At 36.4% G+C, this 26,744-nt stretch overlaps 1 protein-coding gene across 3 annotated transcripts in view; it reads left to right on the top strand.

Annotated features, from left to right (window-relative positions):
* MSH4 (mutS homolog 4) overlaps positions 1–26,744 on the top strand; it is a 35,109-nt gene that overhangs the window by 3,736 nt on the left and 4,629 nt on the right. For 2 of the 3 annotated variants that reach the window (XM_052800594.1, XM_052800592.1), the window contains exons 3-16: positions 4,189–4,352; positions 7,071–7,181; positions 8,282–8,397; positions 9,035–9,208; positions 12,048–12,220; positions 13,007–13,074; positions 17,022–17,096; positions 17,516–17,580; positions 18,720–18,889; positions 21,643–21,779; positions 22,210–22,313; positions 23,147–23,271; positions 25,070–25,270; positions 26,492–26,610. In XM_052800594.1, coding sequence (XP_052656554.1) covers positions 4,189–4,352; positions 7,071–7,181; positions 8,282–8,397; positions 9,035–9,208; positions 12,048–12,220; positions 13,007–13,074; positions 17,022–17,096; positions 17,516–17,580; positions 18,720–18,889; positions 21,643–21,779; positions 22,210–22,313; positions 23,147–23,271; positions 25,070–25,270; positions 26,492–26,610 — 1,802 coding nt within the window. The remainder of the gene's footprint in view (positions 1–4,188; positions 4,353–7,070; positions 7,182–8,281; positions 8,398–9,034; positions 9,209–12,047; positions 12,221–13,006; positions 13,075–17,021; positions 17,097–17,515; positions 17,581–18,719; positions 18,890–21,642; positions 21,780–22,209; positions 22,314–23,146; positions 23,272–25,069; positions 25,271–26,491; positions 26,611–26,744) is intronic. The other variant, XM_052800593.1, reaches the window with a different exon arrangement.

A 26,744-nucleotide genomic window follows, 5' to 3' on the forward strand; every position in this document is an offset into this window, starting at 1 on the left:
TGAAGCAATGAAATTATTTAAAAATTTATTTTTAAAAAGTTTATCTATTCCTGGTAAGAATACAAATTGGCTCTCCACTTGCTACTGAATTGAATTACTGTTTTGCAAAAGGTAAGTAACATGAAGTTTGTAATTTCCTACAGCTGTTGTGATCCACAGTTTTCTTTGTGACTACTCAAGGAATTGAGGAATCAGAGTAGCTATGAAGTTGAAATCCACAGAGCAGATTTCTCTAGACTTTGTGCAACTTAACAATGAAACAAGCCCACATCTTCAGTTTCCTTTTGATTTTTTTTTTTCCTTGTGTTGTTTAGCCTGGAGAAAAGGAGGCTGAGGGCAGAACTTACTGTTCTCTACAACTACCTGAAAGGAGGTTGTAGCGAGGTGGGGGTCTGTCTCTTCTCCCAAGTAACAGGCAATAGGACAAGAGGAAGTGGCCTGAAGTTGTGCCAGGGGAGGCTTAGATTGGATATTAGGAAAAATTTCTTTACTGAAAGGGCTGTCAAGCATTGGAACAGGCTGCCCAGGGAACGGGTTGAGTCACCACCCTGGACGTATTTAAAAGACATGTAGATGTGGTGCTTAGGGACATGGGTTAGTGGTGGACTTGGCAGTGCTAGGTTAATGGTTGGACTTGATGATCTTAAAGGTCTTTTCCAACCTAAATGATTCTGTGATTCTATGGTTCTATGTTTGTGTGTCTATACAATCTATACATTTGTTGATGCTTGCTGTATTGTATGTGACATTCCTTGATCAATCTTGCACTGATCTGTACTGAAGACAGCATATCCAGAGTATCACATTCTGAAGAGCATTGGTTGGTCACTGTATTTTTTTTAGTGTGACAAACTGAAAAACTAACCATCTTCCAAATAAAATTTTTGTAATTACCATACCTAAACTAAAATACTTATTAACTTCACCTTTTAGTTGCTTTTAAAGAAGAGTTAATATTGTAATCAGCTCCTGCTGATGGGCCAGGGGTTATTCCGAGTAGAAGATTCAGAACAACAATTACATTTTCAGCAGGCCTCAGATGAAACTTTATGTGAATGCTGTTGCTGACATCTTGTGGCCTACAGAACATAGGCAGAATAAATGAAGGTTCAGACTCGGTTGTGTGCAGCATCAAAGATTTTGCTCAAGTGGTAGCCAGTTACAATTCAAACAGCCTTTTAACATTAAGTTCTTAGATAAACTCTGATTCTAATCTTACCTTTCCTGATCCCTAGTAGGATTAGTTTTGATTCTTGGGGTACAAATTGAGTTTACTCAGAGGAAAAGGGCAGGTTTGGTGTATTATGCCTTCTCAGCAGGATTGTTCTGTTTTGAGAATACTCTTACTCCATTGCTTTTTGAGAGCAAATTCTGTGAAGAACAAGGGAAGGTAATGGTGGAAGAGAATGTAAATAATCACTATGAAGCAGGTAGAGTTTATTGGTGTTTCAGATCAGTAAATATGTCTGTGCTATCAAAATCCAATACTGTTTAGATGTTTTTGAAAGTGTAAATGGGGCATGCTTTATATATGCACATATTTTTCTTACTTTGAATACTTTAGACTTAATGGTTATTTAATAATGGCATCTCTTCTGAACATTTAGTGAATTCAAGAAGGATTAAGTGAAGAATCTGTTCAGTTCAGCTGTTGTAAGGTTTAGGTTGGCTTTCAGCTGAAAGCTGAGAAGATGGAGATCATGAAGGGTTTTTCCAGTTTGTCTGAGAAGTTATACCAAAGTGTATGTAGCAGCTGCTTTTCATAGAGTGGTAATTATTTATTGATGATTTGGATGAGGGGATTGAGTGCACCCTCAGCAAGTTTGCAGACGACACCAAGTTGGGAGGGAGGGTCAATCTGCTTGAGGGTAGGGAGGCTCTACAAAGAGATCTGGACAGGCTGGATCGATGGGCTGAGGCCAATTGTATGAAGTTTAACAAGGCCAAGTGCCGGCTCCTGCACTTCGGTCACGGCAACCCCATGCAGCGCTACAGGCTTGGGGAAGAGTGGCTGGAAAGCTGCCTGGCAGAGAAAGACCTGGGGGTGCTGGTTGATAGTCAGCTGAATACGAGCCAGCAGTGTGCCCAGGTGGCCAAGAAGGCCAATCGCATCCTGGCCTGTATCAGGAACAGTGTGGCCAGCAGGAACAGGGAGGTGGTTGTTCCCCTGTACTCAGCACTGGTGAGGCCGCACCTTGAGTCCTGTGTTCAGTTTTGGGCCCCTCACTACAGGAAAGACATTGAGCTGCTTGAGCGTGTCCAGAGGAGAGCAACCAAGTTGGTGAGGGGCCTGGAGCATAAGTCTTATGAGGAGCGGCTGAGGGATCTGGGGTTGTTCAGTCTAGAAAAGAGGAGGCTGAGGGGAGACCTTATCGCTCTCTACAACTACCTGAAAGGGGGTTGTAGTGAGGTGGGTGTTGGTCTCTTCTGTCAGGTGTCTGGAGATAGGACAAGAGGAAATGGCCTCAAGTTGAGGCAAGGGAGATTTAGGTTAGATATTAGGAAAAATTTTTTTACTGAGAGGGTTGTCAAACATTGGAATGGGCTGCCCAGGGAAGTGGTTGAGTCACCATCCCTGGAGGTATTCAAAAAGCGAGTGGACAGGGTACTCTGGGACATGGTTTAGGGGGCATGGTTAATGGTTGGACTTGATGATCTTGAAGGTCTTTTCCAACCAAAATGATTCTATGATTCTGTGATTCTATGAATTAAATTACTTCAGTATTGCTCAGCAAGTTACGCATTTTCTCATTTGAATAGCACAGTCTCACAGTATTTGGTCACAGATTTCCAAACAAAACACATTAGTAGCTTCTCCAATAGAATTTGGAAGAATGTAACACCATTTTGCAAACATGAAGCAAAAATTAGCTGAGACACTAAAAGAAGCACTGTATACATATTTTTGGTCTTTCATAGATTGAAAGAAGTTCAGTACATGGAACTAAAATGGCATCACCCAGTTAGTTAAATGTCATATTTAGGGAAAACAGTAGTGCTAGAAGACAGTTGGTTTTTAACTCGGTGCTATATAAAGTCCAGTACTGTATGAAGCGGTGTGGGAGGAGTGAGATGAAGGAAAGTCCAGTCAACTATACTGCAGTAAACCATGGTTGAACACAAAATAGCCCCATTTTTGAAATTAGCTATTTGGATCTGAATGACATGAGATTAGGAATCAGAGGTCTATAGAGTTCAGTTTAGGTATAAACGTCAGGTTTATTGTAGGTCTGTAGTACAATCCCAAAGCAGATCTGCTATATTGTGTTGGGCAAATTGCTAGAGCAGCTGGGTCAGTGGTTTTATCTACATGGGAAAAGAAAGAGACCTGATAAGAAAATGAGGTTTAGGGTCTTCAGAAAGGAAGACATGTTAAGGAGCTGTAATCTTAATTTTCACGCTTAATCTTTTTAAGGGGTGTCTCAGAGAGATACCTGGATATTTGAAGAAGGAGATGAGATTAGTTGAGTTTGTGATGATATTTGGGAAAATTTAAGCCAAACCAATTTTAAGATACTAAAAGTGTTTTTTAAAAAGAAAACACCAAAATGAAAATCAAATTATTTGGTCTCAAGCATACTGTAGATATATAAATTTATATATTTTAGAATAGTTTAGTAAGTTTAGTGTAAAATCAGATTAAATATATATATATTAAAAAAAAAAAAAAAAGACATTTGTTTCCCCTAACTTGATGAGAACTAAGCCACCTCGATCAGAGTTGTGCTTTTTGTGGAATATTAACTCACAGTATCTCTCTGCAATTAATACACCTGATTTTAACTAGCGGTAATAGCTATGAATCGTTTTGAATTTAAAATGGGAAATGTTAATAATAGCCTGCCTTTTGGCATGTACTAAACATCTTTTTTGTTTAGTACAGAGATAGTGACTCAGAAACTATTTTCACTTGCTATGTGGTTAGTTCTGACAATCTTAAATGAATGCATTCAATCAGTCTTACATTAAAAAAGTATGATGTTCATACTTTGGAAAGTGTGCCTTGTCTGTATGGTATGGCAAGTAAAGAGTTCAACAACCAGGGTTTCTGATTTTTAAGTTTCATAAATTAAAAGGGCTTTCCATGGATATGGGAATATAAACACATATATCACCTGGAATGTCAAAGTATGATTCTGTGAATGTATAGTAGTGGCTCATAACTGAATATATGCAACTGTTTTACAGTTACATCCTCATCTGCAGTCTCTGCTCATACTGTTGCATCGGTTATTGTAGCTGTAGTAGAAGGAAGAGGCCTTGCCAGAGGTGAAGTAGGAATGGCCAGTATTGACTTAAAAAATCCTGAGGTGATATTATCACAGTTTGCAGACAATACAACTTATGCCAAGGTATTGTTGCATACTTAATTGCTGTGTCCCTTACAGGCTAATTATTGTGACTTACTTTCTTAAAAAAGCTTATGACTAATGGAAAATTAAATTTTTAGTCTGTAGAAGAAATTTCTCAAAAGTGAAAGTAATGACTTCTAGAAAATATGCAGTGTTGAAAGGACTGCTATTTTCGTTACTGTGCCGCAGATTTTAGCTAAAGAGGAAAGAATGTTTTGCAAAAGAAAAATAGCCTTTCTGCAAAAAGTAGTGTGTTTGAACTATGTGGAAGTGAGATGCCTTGTTTTGAAGAGCATTGGGCAATATGTGGTAGTAGAACTTGCAAATATTTTTCATCAAACAACTCTTGAGAGCAGAACTGCATAAACGGAGGGGAGGGAGGGAGGGTAACTCTAGGGCTAGCTTTGTATGATGGCATAAATATTCCTTCTCAGTTTGAAATGAAATTCATTCAATTTACAGCCAAGTGTTCTGCCTACCAGCACTGCATACTCTGCGTTAATTTGGAGAGTAATCTGTCTGCTTTATGCAACACCACCATTAATAAAACATCTTATTTAATGGTTTTGTTGTAGGTATCCATGCTAGAAAATAATGTGGCTTGTAGCATCTTTACAATATTCAAAGAAATAAAAACTAAGTTTAATTAGGAGAATAAGTAGACATGACTCAGAATATAAACAGCTATCAAATTTATTTACTAAAATATATGTTGTATAATGTAATTTTCTTTGATTATTAGTGCTTTTAAAGCTTATCCTGGTCTTAACACACGTAAGTACATATTGAACCTGGCAGCTGCAGAAATACTTCTGTAATACACAGTACTAAAAATCAAAATCAGATGTGCACCTTGAAAATGTGGGTGCATGTGAAGATGTAGACATTCAAATGACAAGGTGGCAACTTAAATAACAATTCACTTAAAGGTTTGAAAGTGAAAAATTTATTTGCTTGTACCTAGAAGAAAAAGTCCCATGTAATCAAAAGAAGGGTAAGATGAGAATTCTGCAAGGAAACTGCAGATTATTTTTATGGAAATTGTTTCCTAATTTTAATGGTTTCATGAAGATTACAGTTACTTCTAAGAGTAAAAGGCTTTCTTTTTAGCAAGCAGTAGATGTGTTTAGAGTCTCCCCTGTTCTACTGTGTCAGGGTTAAGAACTGTATTATTGTCCCATGAAATTTATCTTTCTCGAACTGAGAAGTATTTTAGCTGCCCAAACTCCTCCCCCAACCCTTTACTTTCAGTTTTGTCTTGAATTTAATGATAAAATACAATTACTTCTCTTAAGTCGCGTATTTTGTCTTTAAATTCTGATAACATGACTCTCTTCTCTGGTACTCAGACTTATATCTTGATACGTTTACATCTTCTATGACCGCCTGTCAGGCCACGGCCAGATTGTTCAGTATTTTCCTCCCTTACCATTCTAAAAGATGGCATTTTTATTTGTACACGTATCTTCCTAATTTTCCATTTAGGTTACGGAGTTCTCCATTCTGTAGGCATACCTGATACTGTATTGACCATCCAGTACAAAAAAAAACCAAAACAAAACCAAAAAACGGAAGAGCTGCTAGTATTCAACTACTTTTCCCAAAAGCACTACGTGGCCTAGTTTCTTATCTTAGTTTCTAAAGCCTTTAACAATGCTGTCTATCTGCTGATCAGCTGTTTTCTTACAGTGTCACTATCCATGTTTTGCTAGTGATTGATATCGAGCTTATTGTATTTTCTTTTTCTTGTGCACCCTTTTATTTTTGAATATTCTGTAAATTAAATCAGTAAAGTTTTCTTGTATTAAGTTCCTCAAAGTTTGCTTTAACTGTGATGCCTCTGAAAAAAACTTCCTAATGATTATCAGATATAACGGGTGGCGATAGCTCTCCCTCCTACCCCCCAATACCCTTAGATGATTTATTCTGTGTATTTTTTTTATGCTTGTTCACCTTTCCGTTGTTATCTGTCCCTTCTTTCACATCTTAACTTCTAAGCATGTAAAATATAGTCTGGTTTTCTTCATGTTTCTCCCTTGAGAATTTGTGGATGATGATACAAATGAGTGTAAATGCATAATGATGTTTGTCTTTTCTTATACAGTAAACAAATAGAAAAGCATATAGTGTAGTTTAAATCCCTACAGCAGGTGTGTGTAACATAATCAAAGCAAAACTGGTTTAAATATGCACATTTTGAGCCATATTGAAAAAGGTAAGACTGAGATAAATGTTATAAGAGGAGGTTAGAACAAAGTCTAAAACAAGTCTCAATCAAAAGATTATTAATATTCAGGCCCGTTGCATTTCTTTATCTTCCAGAGCACCATTAACTTTATAGCTGCAAGCCTAGAAAGCTGCCATCTCTTGAAAATTGAGTCCTTCTCCCATCATAGCCATGGAATATAGTTTTGGATATTTATCTTTCTTTGACGACAAGCATTTTTCTGTGTTTAAATAACATGGGATAGATACCTTTTTTTTTTTTTTTAAATTTAGTTCCATGTATATTTATATACCTGTATCTATAGACACAGATAAATTTGACTCATTAGTGTAGAAGTTAGCAGAAAATTTGGTCTTTATTTACAAGACTGGAACTGTGATTTTAAAATACAAGGATTCTGTAATTCTTTGTTGCTGGTTTGTCACCATGTAAAAATATTTTAGATTGTATGTGTTTTTTTATTTAATTATTTTGATTTTTTTGTTGTTCAGGTTGTTACTAAGCTCAAGATTTTAACACCACTAGAAATAATAATGTCAAACACTGCTTGTGATGCAGGGAACACAACAAAATTGTTCAGTCTGATAACAGAACATTTCAAGGTAAACTCTTAAATTTCATTCCAAATTTTAGAGTTCTTGTTGATCACTTCGCTGATCTGAGAGTTTTCCACAACTTCTAAAACCTTAAATGCAGTCAGATTTTGTGTTTTCTATGATTTTCAGGCCTAATTATACCATGGTAAAGAATAATCTAAATGCAGCTCCAATGCTGCTAGTTTTAATCCTGACAATTATAGAGATAAGTATATTACTGATTAAAGACAAAAGTTTTGTATTTGTGGCATTGAAGTAATTTGAGAAATACTGAACCTAGGAAAGATTCAGAGATGAAAAAATCAAGCATTTTCCTTTGCTCCTTTGTTTTCTCAACCTGATAAATAGATGGGGCTAATGTATCACAGAATAGGAAAAAGGGCACTAGCAGGGTAAAAGAGGGTGAGATGAACTAATATATGTAATTTATGAGTATTAAAGCCTCAGAACTTTTAAAAAACTGTATTACTGAATTGCTTCCATGGCTGCACTGCTGATAGCTTCTTCACGAGTCCTCTTCTACTTCCTGACCTCTCTCCTCTTTTTCGTACATAAATCACTTGCACATCGCACGCATTCAGTTACATAGACCTGCGTGTCTTTATTCCCTGTTTACCATTGAAGGCTTGATAACGATCCCTTGGGCTTAAACCTTGGCAAGGGAAAACTATAATTTGAATGTGAGCATCAATGCTAGCATGAAAATAACTCTCCCTGAAAAGTCATTAATTTTAACCAAATTTCCAAGGGAGTGAGAAAACAGCTGTGATAGATTAATCCCCAGGTTAAATTCAAAATTTGGAGTAGCTAATTCTTGAGAGGAAAAGCAATATCCAAGAAAAAGCCTATGTTAATTTCCTCAGAATGGTAGTATGAGTCTTTTTATACGTATTCATTACCAGAGAGAAGGAAAGATGAGTGACAATAGCGTGGCTTGTGCTAATAAGCTAGAACGAATACTCCTACAAAGACAGATTATTGAATCAGTTGATAGATGAATCTGTTGATAGATTTTCTTGGAAACATACCACTAGAAAAATAGAGAAGTCTGTCTAATGAAAAAGTCTAACTTTTTCAACTATGTGCTTTTCCCCCCATCTTCACAGAATGTGACTTTTACAACTGTCCAAAGAAAATACTTCAATGAAACAAAGGGTTTGGAATACATAGAACAATTGTGTGCATCTGAATTCAGCACCATTTTCATGGAGGTTCAATCAAAGTACGTTTAAATGAGGAAAAAGTATACTGTGTCCACATAAGATTTTAACACCTTTTTACATACTTAGTACACAAGTCTGTGGCTTGTTGCGAAAGTTAGAAAATCATAGAACTGTTGTTTTATTTTTCCCCTCCAGTGTTTCTGATACATCTAGAAACTTAAATAGAAAGCCCGTTAGACTTTTTTTTTTTTTTTTTTTTTTTAGTTTTCACAACTTTCCACTTTCTCCTTTTCATTCTGTCCTTAAAGATCCAACCTAACAGCTATGATTGACTTTCTTTCTGGCCTCAGCAAGTGTTTTCTCTCTATCAACAATTTTAAGTAGTGTTACTTGGTGACCTGGATCTTCATTTCAAGCCACATGTAACTACTGAAATATATATGTTCACGATACCAGCTATATAGTGTGGGATGTCAAGTGTACAGAGACTCAAACATTCATGAATATTTGATTTTCATGCATATATGTGCATTATACATGGGTTAGTGTGTACTTAAAACATACTGCTTTTTCAGTGCTATCAATCCCAGTAGATGTCAAGCAGAAGTGTGAATGTGATTTCTGTAGTGCAGAGCTTGTTTTTGTGAAATTTAAATAGCACTATTCAACATTAATTAAAGATTGTTTCTTTCCAAGGTATTACTGTCTTGCAGCTGCTGCAGCTTTGCTAAAATATGTTGAATTTATTCAAAATTCAGTTTATGCTCCTAAATCACTCAAGGTGCGTTTCCAGGGGAGTGAGAAAACAGCTATGATAGATTCATCATCAGCGCAAAATCTTGAACTAGTAATTAATAACAGAGATTCTCGGTAAGAATATTTAAGTTTACATATTACACTTTTGTAGAGTTATATTTCACCAAGTTTCCTTGACGTTTGTGTCAGAGCTGACCATTGTATTTATTTCTGTATGACAGAACTTATATGAGGAGATTGAAGTAGTCGGACGCCTGTAATCTTGAGAGCAGACAGCAGATGACGCTTTATTGCTAAAACACACACATACTTATAGTCACATATTCTGCAAAGTCACTGTACACACGCACAAGCATGAAATATGATTGGTTATATCAACACTGTACATGCGCATAAACATAAGAAATAATTGGTTATACTAACACTGTACACGCGCATAAACATAGGACACAATTGATTATATTAACTAAAACACGCGAAACTTGTCTCAGTCTAATTGGTCAAGATAAACTGCCGAATTGCGGTTCTTTGTGCCAAGTTCCCTTTATCTTGGAATGTGCACCTGTGTTCTTCTAATTGGCATCTTTCTTTTTTTGTCTTCTTGTTTATTCTGTTCAAGGCCTTCTAAAGGCATCTGGAATGCTCTTGCGACTGTTAGCTAAGTATGTGTCCACACTTATATACCATTCAGAGCTTTTAAAAAAACATTTGGACAGAGAAATGCATTACAATTCAGCACAAAATTTCTAGGATAGGAAATCCTACAAGTGAGTTGCAGGAAGAGATGATACATAGCCATTTTTACATTGATGTCTATATTTTATTCAAACTTATGATGTTGATGCAAGTTTTCACAGATTGTGGAATGAAAGAGGCAACATTTCTGCAAGAAGTTACTTATGTTGGATTAAAATGCCTAGGTTTTATTCATTTTACACAAGCTAAACACTCCAGGCTTGAAAGGCTGTTTTGTTTTCCTTTAGCTCTAAGGAATAGTGGCAAACAAAGTAATTTCTATAATGATGGTCACGTGCAATGTGGTACTTGATTGCATGGTAGTTCTCCACAGTGAAAATGCTTGGAGCACTTCCTTCACCAGGAGTTACTTGTCTTCTAGGCAGAAGAAGCTGCAAGGCTTACCTTCTCAAGACTGTTATGCTTCTGGTTATAAAGCGAAGGACTTGGAACTTGCACTTTGCTGCCTGCCAAGTTCTGAGATCCACCTCTGTTTAGAAGTCCACTCATCACCCTGATATAGAAAGGGGAGCCTGGAGATTCTTCACTCTCCAAGTATTACTCGTAAGAGCTTTCCACTTGGAGAGATGTCATAGCATCATAGAATGGCTTGGATTGGAAGGGACCTTTAAAGATCATCTAGTTCCAACCTCCCTGCTGTTGGCGAGGACATCCTTGACTAGATCAATCGTCCTTACCATTCTGCCACTGCTCTTTTTTTTTTTTTTTTTTTCTTTTTTGAAATTTTTGTCGGGATCGCAGAGTACACAGATGTGTTCTTCGGAAGTGGGAGGTAACTATAGATTCTGCTCATCTGTCATGCACTGCCCCCAGTTCCTCCTTGTTTACTCCATTGCTTCATATGTAACTGCAGGAGCCATCCACTCTAAGATTGGTACCCTCAGAGCAATATTTTGCCAAAAGCTGCTCCTAATTCCACAGATGGTTTTGAGGAGGAGGAGGTCACAGGAGGAACTGAGCAACAGTAAACTGCTTTAAGATTATTTTTTTTTTAGCATTATTGCTGCAGAATTTTTGCTGACCCAGTAGCAAGTTTGAATCAGACCACACACAGCTATTTTCATTACATAGATCTTACCGCTAAAGCCTGGTTAGATATCTTTGTATCAGATATTAACAGGTAAAAGTTAATAGTACAGGCACACACCAGAAACACCTAAATCGAGTTCTTACGCCAGTACTAATTCTGGAGGGGCTTGTCTCTCTTCATTTACTGTATACAGAAATGAACCCTCAATTGCTTAAAGGTAGGCAGTGTGGATATTATCCCAAATGTAGAGTTCCCCTTAAGTGTTGTCATGAGTTGCATCTTATGGTAAATATGTTCTTAATAAAACTGGTTTTGAATTTTGCCCTTTTTTAATTCTCTTGACTATTGCTTTGTTCTTTTATACCACGGTATTTCAGGAGTTTCTGTACTATCTATCTTTATGCTGTTTGTTTTGTATACTTGTATCAGATTTCTTCCTATTCAAGTTCTGTTTTCAATCAATATGTTTATATGGCCCCAGTGTTTTCACTGGCCTTCTTTCAAGTGAATAGCGCTGAAGGTTTCTGGTTTCTAAAACTGTTTAGGTGTGTACTAGATGTAAATATTGTAGACTGTTTATTTTAAAGATACAATCAACCCTTAAGTGTGAGGCCCTGGGATGTGTAACGCGTAAAAGCCATGAACATGAAAACAATATTTAGAAATCATAAGCATGTTATTTGGCTCCTGTATTGACTGTCAGTCCTTTGAAAAAATAAAATCAAAGCTTATTTCTCTCTTGGACTTATAAGTATTTTAAAACATTTTCAGAAAGGTATTTTAGTGAAAATGTTCTGATTAGTATTTGATCTCAGATTATAATTTGTCTCCTTTTGTAGGGTTTGTTTGTTTTTAATTAGTTCAATTGAGAGGAAAAATATGAACTTGAACTACTGCAGTAGGAATGGAATACTACTACAAAAAATGAGAAAAATATGGAGTACAAATGTATCTCTGTACTTTGGAAAAATATATAATGAGGACTAATATTAAATTACCTGACTTTCTAAACTGCTGTAGTTCATATAATATACGTGGCAAATAGAGAAGTACTAAGCATCCCAAAAGCATGCCTCAAATTTCTTGGATACTCTTACCTGGAAATATCACTTGATATTTACCATCTTTATTTTTGTGAGTGTATTCACATCTATTTTGTTTTCAAAGGAATGGTCACACGCTTTTTGGCATCCTAAATTACACTAAAACTCCAGGTGGAAGTCGAAGACTTAGATCCAATATCCTGGAGCCACTAGTTGATGCTGAAACAATTAACACGAGACTGGACTGTGTTCAGGAATTACTCCAGGATGAGGAGCTCTTTTTTGGTCTTCAAGCAGGTAGTAGTTTATTTTTTAATACATAGTATTATATTTCTTTTTAAACATTTTTTCTAATCTATGAAAGTATACAGTGTGACTCAATATGTTTGAAAAGTATTTTTTTTATGATTTGTCTGGTGACACTTATATAGTGGACACTTAATTTTTTGAAGTGATCTTCATTATGATAGTGATATTTTTCTCAAGTATTTTGCTAAGAAAAGTTAATTTCTCTGATAAAGTGGATAGAAGTCAGTGAGCCAATAGCTTTTTCAAAGAATTTGAGTTTGTCCTCTTTACTTCTATGGCTAGATATGCACTATGTTGGAAGTATACAAATACGCATAATGTATATATTAAAACCAAATAAAGGCATTGCTAATGTAATATTTGTTGTGTATGCATATCTTTTTCTGTTGCTTCATAAAACATAGTGGTCCAGACAAATGTAAAAAAAAAAAACAATACCAGAGTATGAGTTAGTCCACCTGAAGTTGGATTGTGTAATCTTAATCGTTATCACAAGAGAAATATGATTCAACCTAACAAAGAATATTGCCGAATTGATATGTCCACCTGTACAATTATCACTGCATGCTTAGGTGTAGTAAGTATAGCTATGACAAAATGATGTAGATAGCAGCTATTTTTAACCTGCTTTTTTTCCCTAGTAAATAATTTTTGAAGATAAAGTGAAAGAAAAAGATTAGCATAAGTATCACTAAGTAATTGTGTGCATTAAAAAAAAAAATATTTTATTACAATTTCAGTTCAATTTCTGATCTGTTTACTTTTGTTTTACAGTTATCTCAAAATTCCTGGATACAGAACAACTACTTTCAGTTTTGGTACAAATTCCAAAGCAGGATACAGTATGTTTCGAAATATACCTTAGATGATCAGTTATCTGGCTATAACATGCAATATATAAATGTGATATCTAGAAATATGCATGATATGATAAGAAAAAGTCTGCACCTTAAAAAGACATGGAATACTGTTATCGTAGATGGAGATGTATCTTTACAGCAGTAGAAGATTCTCATAGGAGAATGTTAGAAAAATTTGGGTTTGCTTCAATATAGTATTTATCTTAATTTATGCAAATTGACTTCCAAAAATGTTTACTTTTTCATCACTCCCCACCTTTATTCTTCATAAGTGTACATCCTATTCAACAGCACTAGAATGAGAGAGAGGAATTTTCTTCACATCAGCATAAAAGGAAAAAGTGTATAACAGAAATTTACTCTCTTGGTTTTGGAGGTTAATACAATTTTTGATAGCCTAAAGAAAATTAAGCATCTTTCTTACTAGAAATTAAATAATTTCTTAGTTTTCATGTAAGACAAATTAATAGAAATCAGTGTTTATTGCCTGAAAAATTATTTTGAAAAAGGCTCTTAAGAAGCACTCTGACTTTGCTCAGCTGTGCTTATAATACAGACAAACTTAAATCTGTATTCAATTACTAAGTCAATTGTGTAAACATACAAAGCCAGAAGTGGGACTTACCTGTTCATTTCCAAGATACAGACGTATAAGCTAAGCGCAACTTTTTCATGCAGGAGTTAAGTGTTTCCTCTGAACAACAACCACCTGACAGAAAACAATATACTCGCTTCCACAGCATAAGCAGCACCAAATGAGACAGAAGTTTCCCTTACACTGACTGTTCTCATAAGCAGAGAACCTTACGTCTCAAGCACAGATTGAGAGAGATCTAGGTTATGAATACCGTCTGGAATTCCCTTCTGCATCCAGTTCTCAACTTGACCCATGCTTCTCTGTTAACCTTTGAATGCAAGGAATAAGTAATGTCTTGGAGAATTGATTACTCTTAAGTTTTCTCAGAGTCCTGTGTTGTGGATTAAAAGAGCACCCTGCTCTTATCTGTTACCTTAAATCACACATTTTACAAGGTGGACCAAAATGAAATGCAGATAAAAGCATTTATTCATAGAAGCATAACTAGACAATAAAGCTATAAATGCTTACAACAACATAGTTCACTTGAAAGACAAGCAGTACTTTATCTGCTTATGTGAAGGCTTCATCAGTAAGGTACTTTATCCCTTATCCACTTGACAGTGGCAGCCATGGTTTCAGTCTGCGTGAGCACCTTAGGCCTCATGTTGCATCCATTAGAGTGCATTCAGGAACTTGACCAACAGAGAAGGCTTCTGTGACAGATCACCTTTGGGAGTATTACTGAATATACCTTCAGATTCAAGTTCCTTAGAGCCCTGCTTTCCTCCTCAGTATTTGTAGTGAATTTCCCCTTTGAAGTCTTCTAGGAGCTCAAGACAGATTTAATCTTTTGCCTTGAAACTCATGCTGTAACATTTTTAACCAGGAGATAGTTGTGATTAATTAAGGTTTCTCTTCCTTCAGTGTGCTAATGTGTCATTATTAGATGGGAGGTCAACTCCTGTTCTTAGCTAGTTTGTAAACAAAAATTGCTGAAGAGGGTGTAAAAGCTCTCTCCCCACTAGTGACTATTAACATGTTTCAAAGAAAGATTTTTTTTTTTTTTTCATCAGTCTCTGACTTGTATATCAATCTGTATGTTAACATATGCAATACAAGTATCAAAACAGGTTAAATACCTGTAGCTTACTACTGGATCTTGATTGAGACCAGACACAACAGTTAACCATAGTGAGCTTGACATAACTGAACCTCAACTTTTTTCTACTAAGCATGTTTTAACCATTCCATTATAAGTTATATTTGCCTACTGTACTTGAGTAGGATATTTCTGCCAATGCTTTTGAAGCTTATACTTGCCTGTGTTTATGCTGGTATGCCAGCATTGTAGATATTTACAACTCTTTCACCTCTCAGTGTCTTCTCACATGCTGACTTACCTGCTTAGATAAATTACTTGTCTAATGCCACTTAAAGAAACCTGGTACAGACTCCAGCAGGACTGTAATAAATGCAGATAAATTTCTTTAATGACATTCCCAAAAAGCTGAATGTTTATTGCTCCCAGGCTTCCTTGTAGAGATCTGTAACATGAATGAAAGATCAGCTGTATGACTAAAACTGTCATACTGGATGCCTTTATGTATACATAGGACCATGTACACCAAACTTTAACTGCAGTGTTTTGAATCTTGACTGCCTCCAATATAGCAGAGCTTTCTATTCATGCAACAGACATGTTCATTCAAGTGCTAACTCAGTTGCTTTAATCAAAGGCTAGATTAACCCATTCAGTATGTTTCACTGCCACTCCCCATAAAAATTTTCATTGCAAAATGTTCCACCAGTCGATAGATGAGGTGCTTATCTGAAAAGCCTTGTTTCAGTCACTAGAAGTGAGTGGTATTTTCAACATGAGCATTCTCTCATCGTAAGGAGAACCATCAACTGGCAATCTTGCTGAGATGTGTTACTTGAAAAATGATGTCATTGGTGAAATCAAGTATTTCCTCTTACGTAATCTGCATATATAAGCAAATTAAAGGTATCTGGACAAAAAAACCCCCAGGTTTCCTTAGAAGACCCTCTTGCCTCAATCATGAAGGATCCTTAGAAGTTGGATCAACATCCAACTTTTGGTGGAAATGAGGACCACCTGCTCTGGATTACTTGGTCACCCATCTGAAGAACAAATTCAATAGATTCTGTGCCTGTTGAAGTTCCAGGTATGTGACAGATGGATTCCTTTTCTCACAGGGAGAAGGTACCAATATTTTTGGTTTAAATGAATTTCCAGGAAATACAAAAGTTAAACTAGGGCTGATCCACTGACACAGCACTTAAATCTGTAGGACTTAAGTCTCTAGCACAAAAACAAAGTCAACCGCTTCTCTGAATTGTCATGCTTTACATACCAGTGTCCTTTTGATGTCCGATTCCATCGTGGGACTTGGACCCCACGTTTATTTGCAGATTCTGATTCTTCCATTCATACATTTTGCATTGTTTAGTCCTATCTTTTACAGAAAAAAACTTTATATAGAAGGTAAGATAAGGCAAGAAATGCCCTCTACCACAAGAGTGAAGAGTTATCATGTACGAATGAGAAGAGATTTCACACAGGGTCATACACCTATGTTCATGTAGAAAACTGACACTAGGTTTTCTAAGGAACAAAACAACATGCTTATCTATGTTGGTTTCTTAAAATCCTCTCTCACAGTGCATATGTACTGCATATGCTATGTGGTACATATGCTATGCCCTAATAGCAGCAGCAAAATTCTTTATCGTAAAGATCAATGGGGCATACAAAACAAGGTAGAATGTGTATGTGGACAAAACATTTTGAAGAGCAGTCATTATTGCAAGCAAAATTTTTAAATGTACTGGATTTTTTTTAGTTACATGGGCAGATGTTTAAGGATATAAATACATTAAGCAAAGATAAGTCAACCAAATTGGGTTATGTTGTGTTTAACAGCATTTATGAAAAGGGCTGTGCTTCTTAATTATGATGCATAATGTATTCACTTTGAAAGAGTCTACAAGCTATGTATAGCTTGTATAGAGCTATCTATATGTAGAAGATTCAAAGAAGTTTTCACGGCTTGGGTTAGAGTGTTCTCAGAGTCAATCATTATCAGTGCAGACATGAAAATATTAGCTACTGAGGGGCAAACTATCACAGTAGGCAATGTAAAATGTAGGTAGACTTTTTTATGCAGTTATGCATCGAGTTGTCAAAGTGAGCTTAAAGCATTTTAGCAGTTTTTATTAAAAGTATAAACCTGTTACAGTTAACAGTACGAGTTCTGCTAGTTCTTAAGTACTTTTTTAAACAGGCAGACATACAAATACCTCCAATATTTGTAAAACTTTTCAACAGGTTAAAACTGCTGAATCAAAAATAACTAATTTAATCTACCTGAAGCATACTCTAGAACTTGTGGAGCCTCTAAAAGTAAGCTGTTGCTGTCATTTTTTTTGTAAAGTACGGACTGTTTTGTCCTTATTTTTATACAGTGCAGTTTGTTAAATTTCATAGAATATCTCAAGTTGGAAGGGACCAATAAGGATCATTGAGTACAAAAAAAAAATTTACTTTATATCTTGCAGAATGCAATACCGCCAACTTAGTCTGTTAATTCTTAAGCCAATTGAAAATACGCATTTGAGTCTAATACTCTTTAAGAACTGGATTCCTACCATTAACCTGAGTAATTGATTTTATAACAAACATTTAACTGAAACTCCTGCTCAGGTTCTGTAAGCTGCTTATGCAACTGCTAATAAGCCTCAGTGACTCTAGGAACTTTCAGTCCTTTAAAAGGGCTACAAAACAGAAGTAACTGTTCATGTCCATATTTTGATCTTCAACAGGCTGCTTTAAGAAGCTGTAACACACCACTGCTAAAGGCTTATTGCAATTCCCTTGAAGATACAAGGTGTGTATCATAATATTTTAGCTAGTGGGTTAGAAACTCTCATCTTTCTTAAGAATGTATGATTAAAGATGTTGCATCTTTGCTTATTTGTAGTTACAGGTATAGCTCAATTCTTTTGCCTAAAAGCTGATTTTAATTGTCAGAAATTCTGATTTTCAACTAACAAACAAATACAGGTGTTGTGGTTTAACCCCAGCCAGTAGCTAAGCACCACGCAGCCGCTCACTCACCCCCCCCCCCAGTGGGATGGGGGAGAGAATCAGAAAAAACAAGTAAAACTCGTGGGTTGAGATAAGAACAGTTTAGGAAGAACAGAAAGGAAGAAACTAACAATGATAATAATAACAATAATAAAATGACAATAATAATAAAAGGAATTGGAATATACAGAACAAGTGATGCACAATGCAGTTGCTCACCACTCACTGACTGATGCCCAGTTAGTTCCTAAGCAGCAATCCCCCCTGGCCAACTCCCCCCAGTTTATATACTAGGCATGATATCACATGGTATGGAATATTCCTTTGGCCAGTTTGGGTCAGCTGCCCTGGCTGTGTCTGCTCCCAACTTCTTGTGCCCCTCCAGCCTTCTTGCTGGCTGGGCATGAGAAGCTGAAAAATCCTTGACTTAGTCTAAACATCACTTAGCAACAACTGAAAACATCAGTGTGTTATCAACATTCTTCTCATACTGAATCCAAAAGGTAACACTATACCAGCTACTAGAAAGAAAATTAACTCTGTCCCAGCTGAAACCAGGACAACAGGGAAAAAAGAAAAACAGAAAGTTAGCTATGATACTGCAATTGCTGATGAACTGCACTCCATTAGAAATAATTCTGAAAAGGCTGAAGTAGTGGTTTCCTAGAGTCCCCACAATAGTGTGAAAACCAACTGTTGCCTGTGTATTTGAGATATAATTTCTGTCTCCCAAAGATTTGAATGATATCTTTGGTCAGACTTGGGTATAGTCATACTTCATTCTGAGGTGAAAATAGACATGAAATTTAGTGTTTGGTTTTAACAGTAGAGAACTGTTTCAATTATGTGTAATACTCTTATTTGTAATTTTGAGATGATATTGCAAATAAAAATCATAAAGTATTATGTAGCTAATCAGCGATACAACTAATATTGCAGATTCCAAATTATACTTGAAAAGATTACAACTGTAATTAATGATGATACAAGGTACACAAAAGGATGTCTGAGTATGAGGACCCAGAAATGTTATGCTGTTAAGCCTAACATCAATGAATTCCTTGACATAGCTCGTAGAACATACACAGAAATTGTTGATGACATAGCAGGTATTTCTAAATCAAGATTTTTATTTATTTGGAGTTCAAAGTATGTTGCACCTGGCATATAGAAGCCGTGTAATCATATGTATTACAACCTTCTCGTTTGTAAAAAGTATTTAGTATTAGTATAAACTGATTGTCATTGATAAGTAACTGAAGTAACTTTTGAGATAGATATTGAGATTCTCCTTTTGTAGATAAAAACTTAGTTTTATTTTAATGAAGTTGAACAATTATGTTGTGATTCCTATATTTAAAACTCTGTTGCTCCTTATCCTCTAGAAGTACAAAACAGTTAAAGTAACGTAACAGAATTAATCCAACTAAAACATTCTGCATAAAACATGTAAATCTTTGTTTTAGCTTCTCTGACTTCTTTGTTCTTTATATTTTAAGCAGTCTTGATCTATCTGTGGACTACTTTTTAGCCAAGCTACTAAGAGTTGGAAAATACGAACAAAAGGAATTTAACATAATGTCTGTTACTGTGCTTTAGTAACCTTCCTGTTTATCATGAAGTCAAAATAGAAGAAAAAAGATTATCTTCTGGAATGGATCTCCTTTTTCTTAGTATAAAATGTTGATTTCTAGCTAAAGGACCATCTTCTTAGTTTACAATATAATTGGAAACTTAAAAGAACATCAGAAACTTTAGCATCTGTCATATATTGTGAGCTTCCTGTTTCCTTCTAGTTTTACATTCCACACAGTACACAGTGAAAAGAACAGATGCTATTGTTTTTTATTTCCTAAACCTTCCAAAATTTGGTAGCTGCTAGGATTCCAGAATGCGTGCACGGATGTGTTCCCCTTGCCCGTTTTCACTGTAGCCCACATACTTGCAGAAGGGATTCTTCTCTCTTTGCCTCTCTACTGGATTAAACTCTAAATGACTCCAAGACCGAAATACTGCTGTAATCTACCTGGACTTCTGTAAGCTCTTTGATACGGTCCTCCACAACATTCTTGTTGCTAAATTGGAGGGAGATGGGTTTGACAAAGGAATGAGAGGTGGATATGAGATGGATAAGGAATTGGCTGGATGGCTGCATCCAAAGAGTTACAGTCAATGGCTCAATGTCCAAGTGGAAACCAGTAACAAGTGGTGTCCCTCAAGGGTCTGTACTAGGACCAATACTATTTAATATCTTCATCAATGACATAGACAGTGGGATTGAGTGCACCCTCAGCAAATTTGCAGACAAGACCAAGCTGAGTGGTGCAGCTGATTTGCTAGAGGAAGGGGATGCCATCCAGAGGGACCATGATAGCCTTGAGGAGTGCGCCTGTGTGAACCTCTTGCAAGTCCAACAAGGCCAAGTTGCAAGGTCCTGCACCTAGGGTCAGCACAATCCCCAGTATCAATGTAGGCTGGGGGATGAATAGATTGCAAAGAAGGTCTTGGGGATACTGGTGGACAAAAAATTGGACATGAGCTGGCAATGTGTGCTCGCAGCCCAGAAAGCCAGTTGTATCCTGGCCTACCTAAAAAGAAGCATTGCCAGCAGGTCGAGGGAGGTGATTCTGCCCCTCTATTCTGCTCTGGTGAGACCCTACCTGGAGTACTGCATCCAGCTCTGGGGTCTCCAGCACAAGGACATGGACCTGTAGAGTGGGTCCAGAGGAGGGCCACAAAACTGGTCAGAGGGCTGGAACACCTCTGCTATGAAGAAAGGCTGCGAGAGTTGGGGTTGTTAAGCCTGGAGAAGAGAAGGCTCCAGGGAGACCTTCAATATGTAAAGGGGTCTTGTAAGAAGGAGGGAGAAAGACTTTTTTACCAGAGCCTGTATTGACAGGACAAGGGGCAATGGTTTTAAAGTGAAAGAGGGTAGATTTAAGTTGGACATAAGGAAGAGATTCTTTATGATGAGGGTGATGAGACGCTGGAACAGGTTGCCCAGAGAAGTTGAGGATGCCCCATCATTGGAAGTGTTCAAGGTCAGGCTGGATGTGGCTTAGAGCAACCAGATCTGGTGAAAGATGTCCCTGCCCGTGAAAGGGGGGGGTTGGACTAGATGATCTTTAAAGGTCTCTTCCAACCCAAACCATTCTGTGATTCAATATCCAGAACGTCCTAAGTTGCTAGTCTATGTTGTGAATGGTTAGAACATGAGAGTGGACAAGCTTAGAGCAATGAGCAGCAGGGAAACGCTGCTAAGTAGCTCCATCCTTTCCTCTCACAGGAGTACTACACTATTACCCTCTTTGCAGTATTCAGAATTCGCATGATTTAACCATATATATTCTTCTATCATCTAACAGTTTCCTCCGTGTGGTATCTTCTCAGCTAGGAACAAGGTGGATTTAAGGGGGGTGATTACAAATGTAAAGCATTACCCTCAGTCTGAGGAAAGAAGATTGCTTAGAATCATGAACTGGTTAAAAACTGAGAGTCCCTTGTCTACAGTTCATATTCTGTCTACTGATTAGACACTGACACTAAGTGCTTGAGCAAACTTTCCATAATTAGGCCCACCTGGGAGTTGGTCAAATGCATGAATTGTCTTGAAAGAGCACATGAACTTATCTGATTTTTTCCCCAATAGCTTTATGCAGCCAGATTTGTTACATTAATACATTACTTAAATAACTCCCTGGAGACCCACTTCTAAGGCCTCTTGTCATGTTACTTACCTGAGACATTCAACACCTATAAATCACATTAACAGTATGCGTCTTTGTACCAACACAAACATGTATGTCTGTGCATGCACATGCATGTATGTAATTTGGGTCGAATCTTTATTTGTGGTATGTAGGTATGATAACACAACTTGCAGAAAAGTACAACCTACCATTGAAAACAAGTTTCAGCTCTACTCGTGGATTTTTTATCCAGATGAATGTTGATTGTTCAACATTACCCAATGGCCAACTTCCTTCAGAATTTACAAAGGTATCTGTACTAGATATGTTTTTTCATAATATGTTTGTATACTTAATGTATATGAAATGTTTAGTATATGAATAAAGTACACATTATACAGTAATTTAAGCAACAAAATAATTTCAGTGAAGATATCTAGAAGTAAATGAAGGTATAATTGTATGTTTTTATAACTGCCCTATTTCTAGTTATACTTAATGTAGTCAGCAATGTGCAATTACATACAATTACATTGTGTGTAAATATAAAGTCATATATCTTGCTGATAACTCCATTCTCTTATATGGATTTTTCATAGAAATCTATATGGGAAAAATGAAACCAGGCACTGTTTTTCTGCTTTCCCCCCCCCCCGTATTGTTCCCAGTTTTCTTTTTAGAAACTATTTTTGTTTCTGATAATATGGCAAGTTCTTATTGTTGGTTTGAATTCCCTGTAGATCACTAAAATGAAAAACACATATAGCTTCACTTCAGCAGATTTAATAAAAATGAATGAAAGATGTCAGGAGTCCTTGAGAGAAATATATCACATGACCTACTTGTAAGACCATTTAAAACTATTTAATATTTGCTAACTACATTTGTTTTGTCCAATTAACAGCTAATTACGTGTTTTCTTAAAGCTATCTTTCTGTTAAGTTATGGCTACTTACAGATATAATCCAAAGTGAAACTGATCAAGTGTACTTCCTGCGACAAAAAACCCCACAAAGTGTGTATTGTATTAAATGTCATTAAAAATATATAGGCATTTATTAATAAGGGTGGCTGTCATATTTACTAAATTTTTATGGGTGAATTATCTACACAAAATGACACAATGAATGCATTAGTTTTGTAATGCAGAATCATTACTTCTAATAAGTTCCTTGCATTTACGGTAGAACTGTATATTTCTGTATTTTGTTGTTGCTGCCTGTCATGTTGCTCTGCTGTCTATTTCAGAAGACTTACTAAGTGTAATGTTGCATGTCCATTTTATGGAAATTCTTTCTAGAAACCATGTGGGGTTTTTAGTAACATGAAGGCCTAAGGGACTTCGAATCACTTTTGATGTGTTAATAAAACATACTTGATTGCATAGCTGTATTTTTAGTTCATTTTCTTTGTGAAGCTTTCTTATGAGCTGTTGGTATTTGAGCTATGTGTCTTGTGTCTGATAGCAGAATTTGATCTGAGATGATGGTATAAGATCTTAAATTGCTTCCAAGAAATTTATACATTTGCTTGCTTCTGGCAGAGATGATTGCATTTTATGAGTAACCTCTTATCCTAATGTATGCAGTATGAACTTTATTAACTTGCTTTATTTCTGTAAGTTGTATAAAGTGACAGTATGTACCGTGCAGCAACTAAATCAGTGTCTTATTTCAGAATAGTGTGTAAACTACTGAATGAGATCTATGAACACATTCATTGCCTATACAAGCTGTCTGACATTGTCTCAATGCTGGATATGCTGCTTTCATTTGCCCATGCCTGCACTCTTTCTGATTATGGTAGGTTTCTTCTTTGATTCCGTTATGGGCCATATAATGACCCTCCTGTTGGAGAATATCCAGGCTGTTTGTCTGGTTCTCCAATTGCTAAGCCCACATCATTTATTTTTCTGGGTCTCAGTAGGCTTTAGGTGAGTGTCTCTGGTCTATCCTTGCCAGTTTTGTGCTGATGTTCTTTCTCTTTCCATTCATTGAAATTACATTTGGCCATTTAGCTGCTGTAAGCGTTCACAGCCAGTCTTTTCAAGATAGCCAGTTTAAGCATGTTCTGTTCAAAAGCACAAAGACTCTGAACATTCTGAGTCTACACTTCTGTTCTGAAAGCGCACAAGATAATATAAGCAGATCAACATTAAGTATATACCATGAAACAAAATATGTGGCTACCTTTATCTGCTTCAATTTCTGTAGCAGTTTCAGACATTTTTGGAAGTAGAGTCTTCTAAGGAATCCAGGATCATGTGCTTACCTGCATATGGTTCATCCTGCTTCCCTAGCCCCGTTCTGCATTGTACAAATGAGCACATTGTCTTAAATTAATGCTGACCTGAGATACTTATCTACAGTACAATACAGTGTAGATACTAAATCAGGTCTGGAAGCCATCTCAGAAGATGTATTAGCTCATCATTACTGATGCTGCTATGTAATTTCCAGATCATGAGCAGCATCAGTTTACTTTGCAGTATGGACTGTGAATCTTCATGTGCTGATGATTCCAGTCATAGCACATTAATTGATATGTAACTGAACAGTAAGTGATATGCTTGAGGCATCACAACCTTTTCCCGCCAAATGAATCAGAGCACAAGTTTTCTTTAGCAGTAATAATAAGACCAAAGCCACTTAGCTTCTCCCATAAATCTACACCTGCAGTTTTGCACAGGCAGGAGTGAATGGGTATCTACCAAAAGAAATGGAGTGTCATTTGTAGCTTTTGGTCCCCTTTGCCATTTGATTCTCTCATCTAAATCATCAAATGACTAAAACCTACACCAGGTAGTTAGAGTTCCCCAATGTTTAAAACTGAAAAACTGTGTTGGCACTTCTTTCTTGAAGGCTGCTCCATTTAAACAGACCACCAAATTTAACAATGCTTCTTTGTTAGCCTGGGGTACTGCTATTGAGGTAGACAAAGAGGAGGCATAAGGAATAGGTTCAGAAAAGAACTGTATTCTGACGGAAATACATACAGGTAGTCCCAGTATCAAATGGATCTATGTAGGCATAGTATACACCCAAATAATCAATATGATAAAATATAACAAAAATAGAAGGAATGCTACTTCCTTGTTTCCTGTGCTTACATAATAAGGCACATATGTAGTAGTAACAGAGTTCATGACCCCTGTACTTTATATGCTCATAGCAGTACAAAAATAAATTATTAAAAATATATTAGCTGTGAAACTGGCTTTCAGATTTTCTGTTTTAATTACTTCTTAAGTTTTGCTCTTTGTATTTTTCTTTATTACTGGAGTCCAACCCTACTTACTACAGAACACAAACACAGAATGCTAATTTAGAAATGAAGTGTTAGTTATGGGATTCTTTTTGTAGTAATAAATCATGAAGACTTGCATGACAATCAGAATCTATACCTGAAGGTGGCTGGTAATTCTTCCCAACTGCTGCATGTTAAGCTTGTTCACTACAGGAAAGTAGAAATTAGGGAATCAGGACCACAAAGTTTGCCTTCTGCTCTGCAAGAATTACTTTATTTCAAAATGCAGTAGTTTAATAACATAAAGGTTTCCACACTAACTCTGCAATGTTTTCTATCTTTTTTCTCATTTAGTTCGTCCAGAATTTACGGATACTTTAGCGATCAAGCAGGGTTGGCATCCCATTCTTGAAAAGATAGCTATGGAAAAACCTGTATCTAACAACACATATCTGACAGAGGGTAACAATTTTGTCATTATTACAGGACCAAATATGAGTGGAAAATCAACATACCTAAAACAGATTGCTCTCTGTCAAATTATGGCACAGATTGGTGAGTAAGAATGTATTGTCTTAGGAACCTTCTGCTGCACATTTATTGTTTTCTAGTTAAAAATATTTATGAAGTTGAATGATTTGGCTTCTAGAATAAGATTTTGTCTAAATAGTAACAGGTAATTTTTAGTCTGTTCGCTCCTACTAGCTCTTGTGTTGCTGACAGAGGCCACTGCAAGGTTTTGGGTCTGCCATTGGAAACTTTTGGGGCCCTGTCTGTGTATCTGGAAGCCTCCCCAGTCTGTTTTCAGGAAAAGCACAGTTGTATGCTTTAATTTTTTGGAGCACCTTAACCCAATCTAGCACTTTTTGCTAGGTTGATAGTGAGTATCCTTGAAGTATGCCCATCGGGCCACATATGTATTTGTCACCCAAAAGGAACAGATGAACTTGAGCATACCTCAGTTATGTAGAGAAACATGCTTGCAGCCAAGTAGAACTAACAGATAAATAATCAACTACTTCAAATAAAAGTAGTAATAAATACTGCAAGGTTCTATCACTAAATTGTAAAAGCAAAACAAATATTTGTGAAGTCTAACTGAGACTCATCCCTATACTTGGGAATTCCTCATGATTTTTACCTTAAAGATAAAGGTAAGGCTGGTAGCACAGGAGAAAGACCTTAGTAGGCTGGCCCTAACTTTACTAGAATGAAACTACTTGGCACTGAAGAAGAAAATTTATCCACCGTGTGTTTGTGGGTCCAGTCCCCAACAACTGCCAGTTCTTCAGGAATTGCTCTCAAAAACTTGAGTTTTAATATGAATAAAGGGGACTGTAAAGTCTTTTGGCAGGTTTCCTGTTCTTTTCTCTTCAATAAAACTAATAAGCCTCAAAGTCTGGTAAAGGCAATATAATCTTGTTTTTGGGAAACTAAGATTCCTTGGGATTAGTAACTCAATGGCTAAGAAATGTAAATTGATCCTAGTGTTTATTCTCACTTTTGCATCCCTTTAGATGACACACAGCTTCAGGCATATGATTTCTTAAGGTTTTACTGATAAGCTTCTTTAATTATGGTAGCTATATAATAATTTTTTCTTATAAAGTAATGGTAGAACACAATCTTAGGAAACTTTATAGAATAAGATGCATTCTCTGCAGTGCATAAAGACCAAGTGTAAAACTGTTATTTTTGTTTCCCCACTGACATATTCAGGAAAATGGGCATTTGTCACACCGATATGAGAAAACTCGTATTTTACTTGTTTTGTAGGTTCCTACGTCCCAGCAGAGTATTGTTCTTTTCGAATTGCAAAGCAAATTTTTACCAGAGTAGGTATGGATGATGATATAGAAACAAATGCATCAACATTCATGAAGGAAATGAAAGAGGTATTAAACATAGCTAATCCAGGGTCCAAGGCCCATTTTTACTGTTAAGCTATTAGAAATTGTACTAGTATATTTTCACAGAAAGAGTGTACTTTGAAAAGTAGTCAAAAATTCAGCTTTCATCTGTTAACTTG

Source organism: Harpia harpyja, chromosome 11 (genome assembly GCF_026419915.1).
Source record: "Harpia harpyja isolate bHarHar1 chromosome 11, bHarHar1 primary haplotype, whole genome shotgun sequence".
Classification (NCBI taxonomy): Eukaryota; Metazoa; Chordata; class Aves; order Accipitriformes; family Accipitridae; genus Harpia; species Harpia harpyja.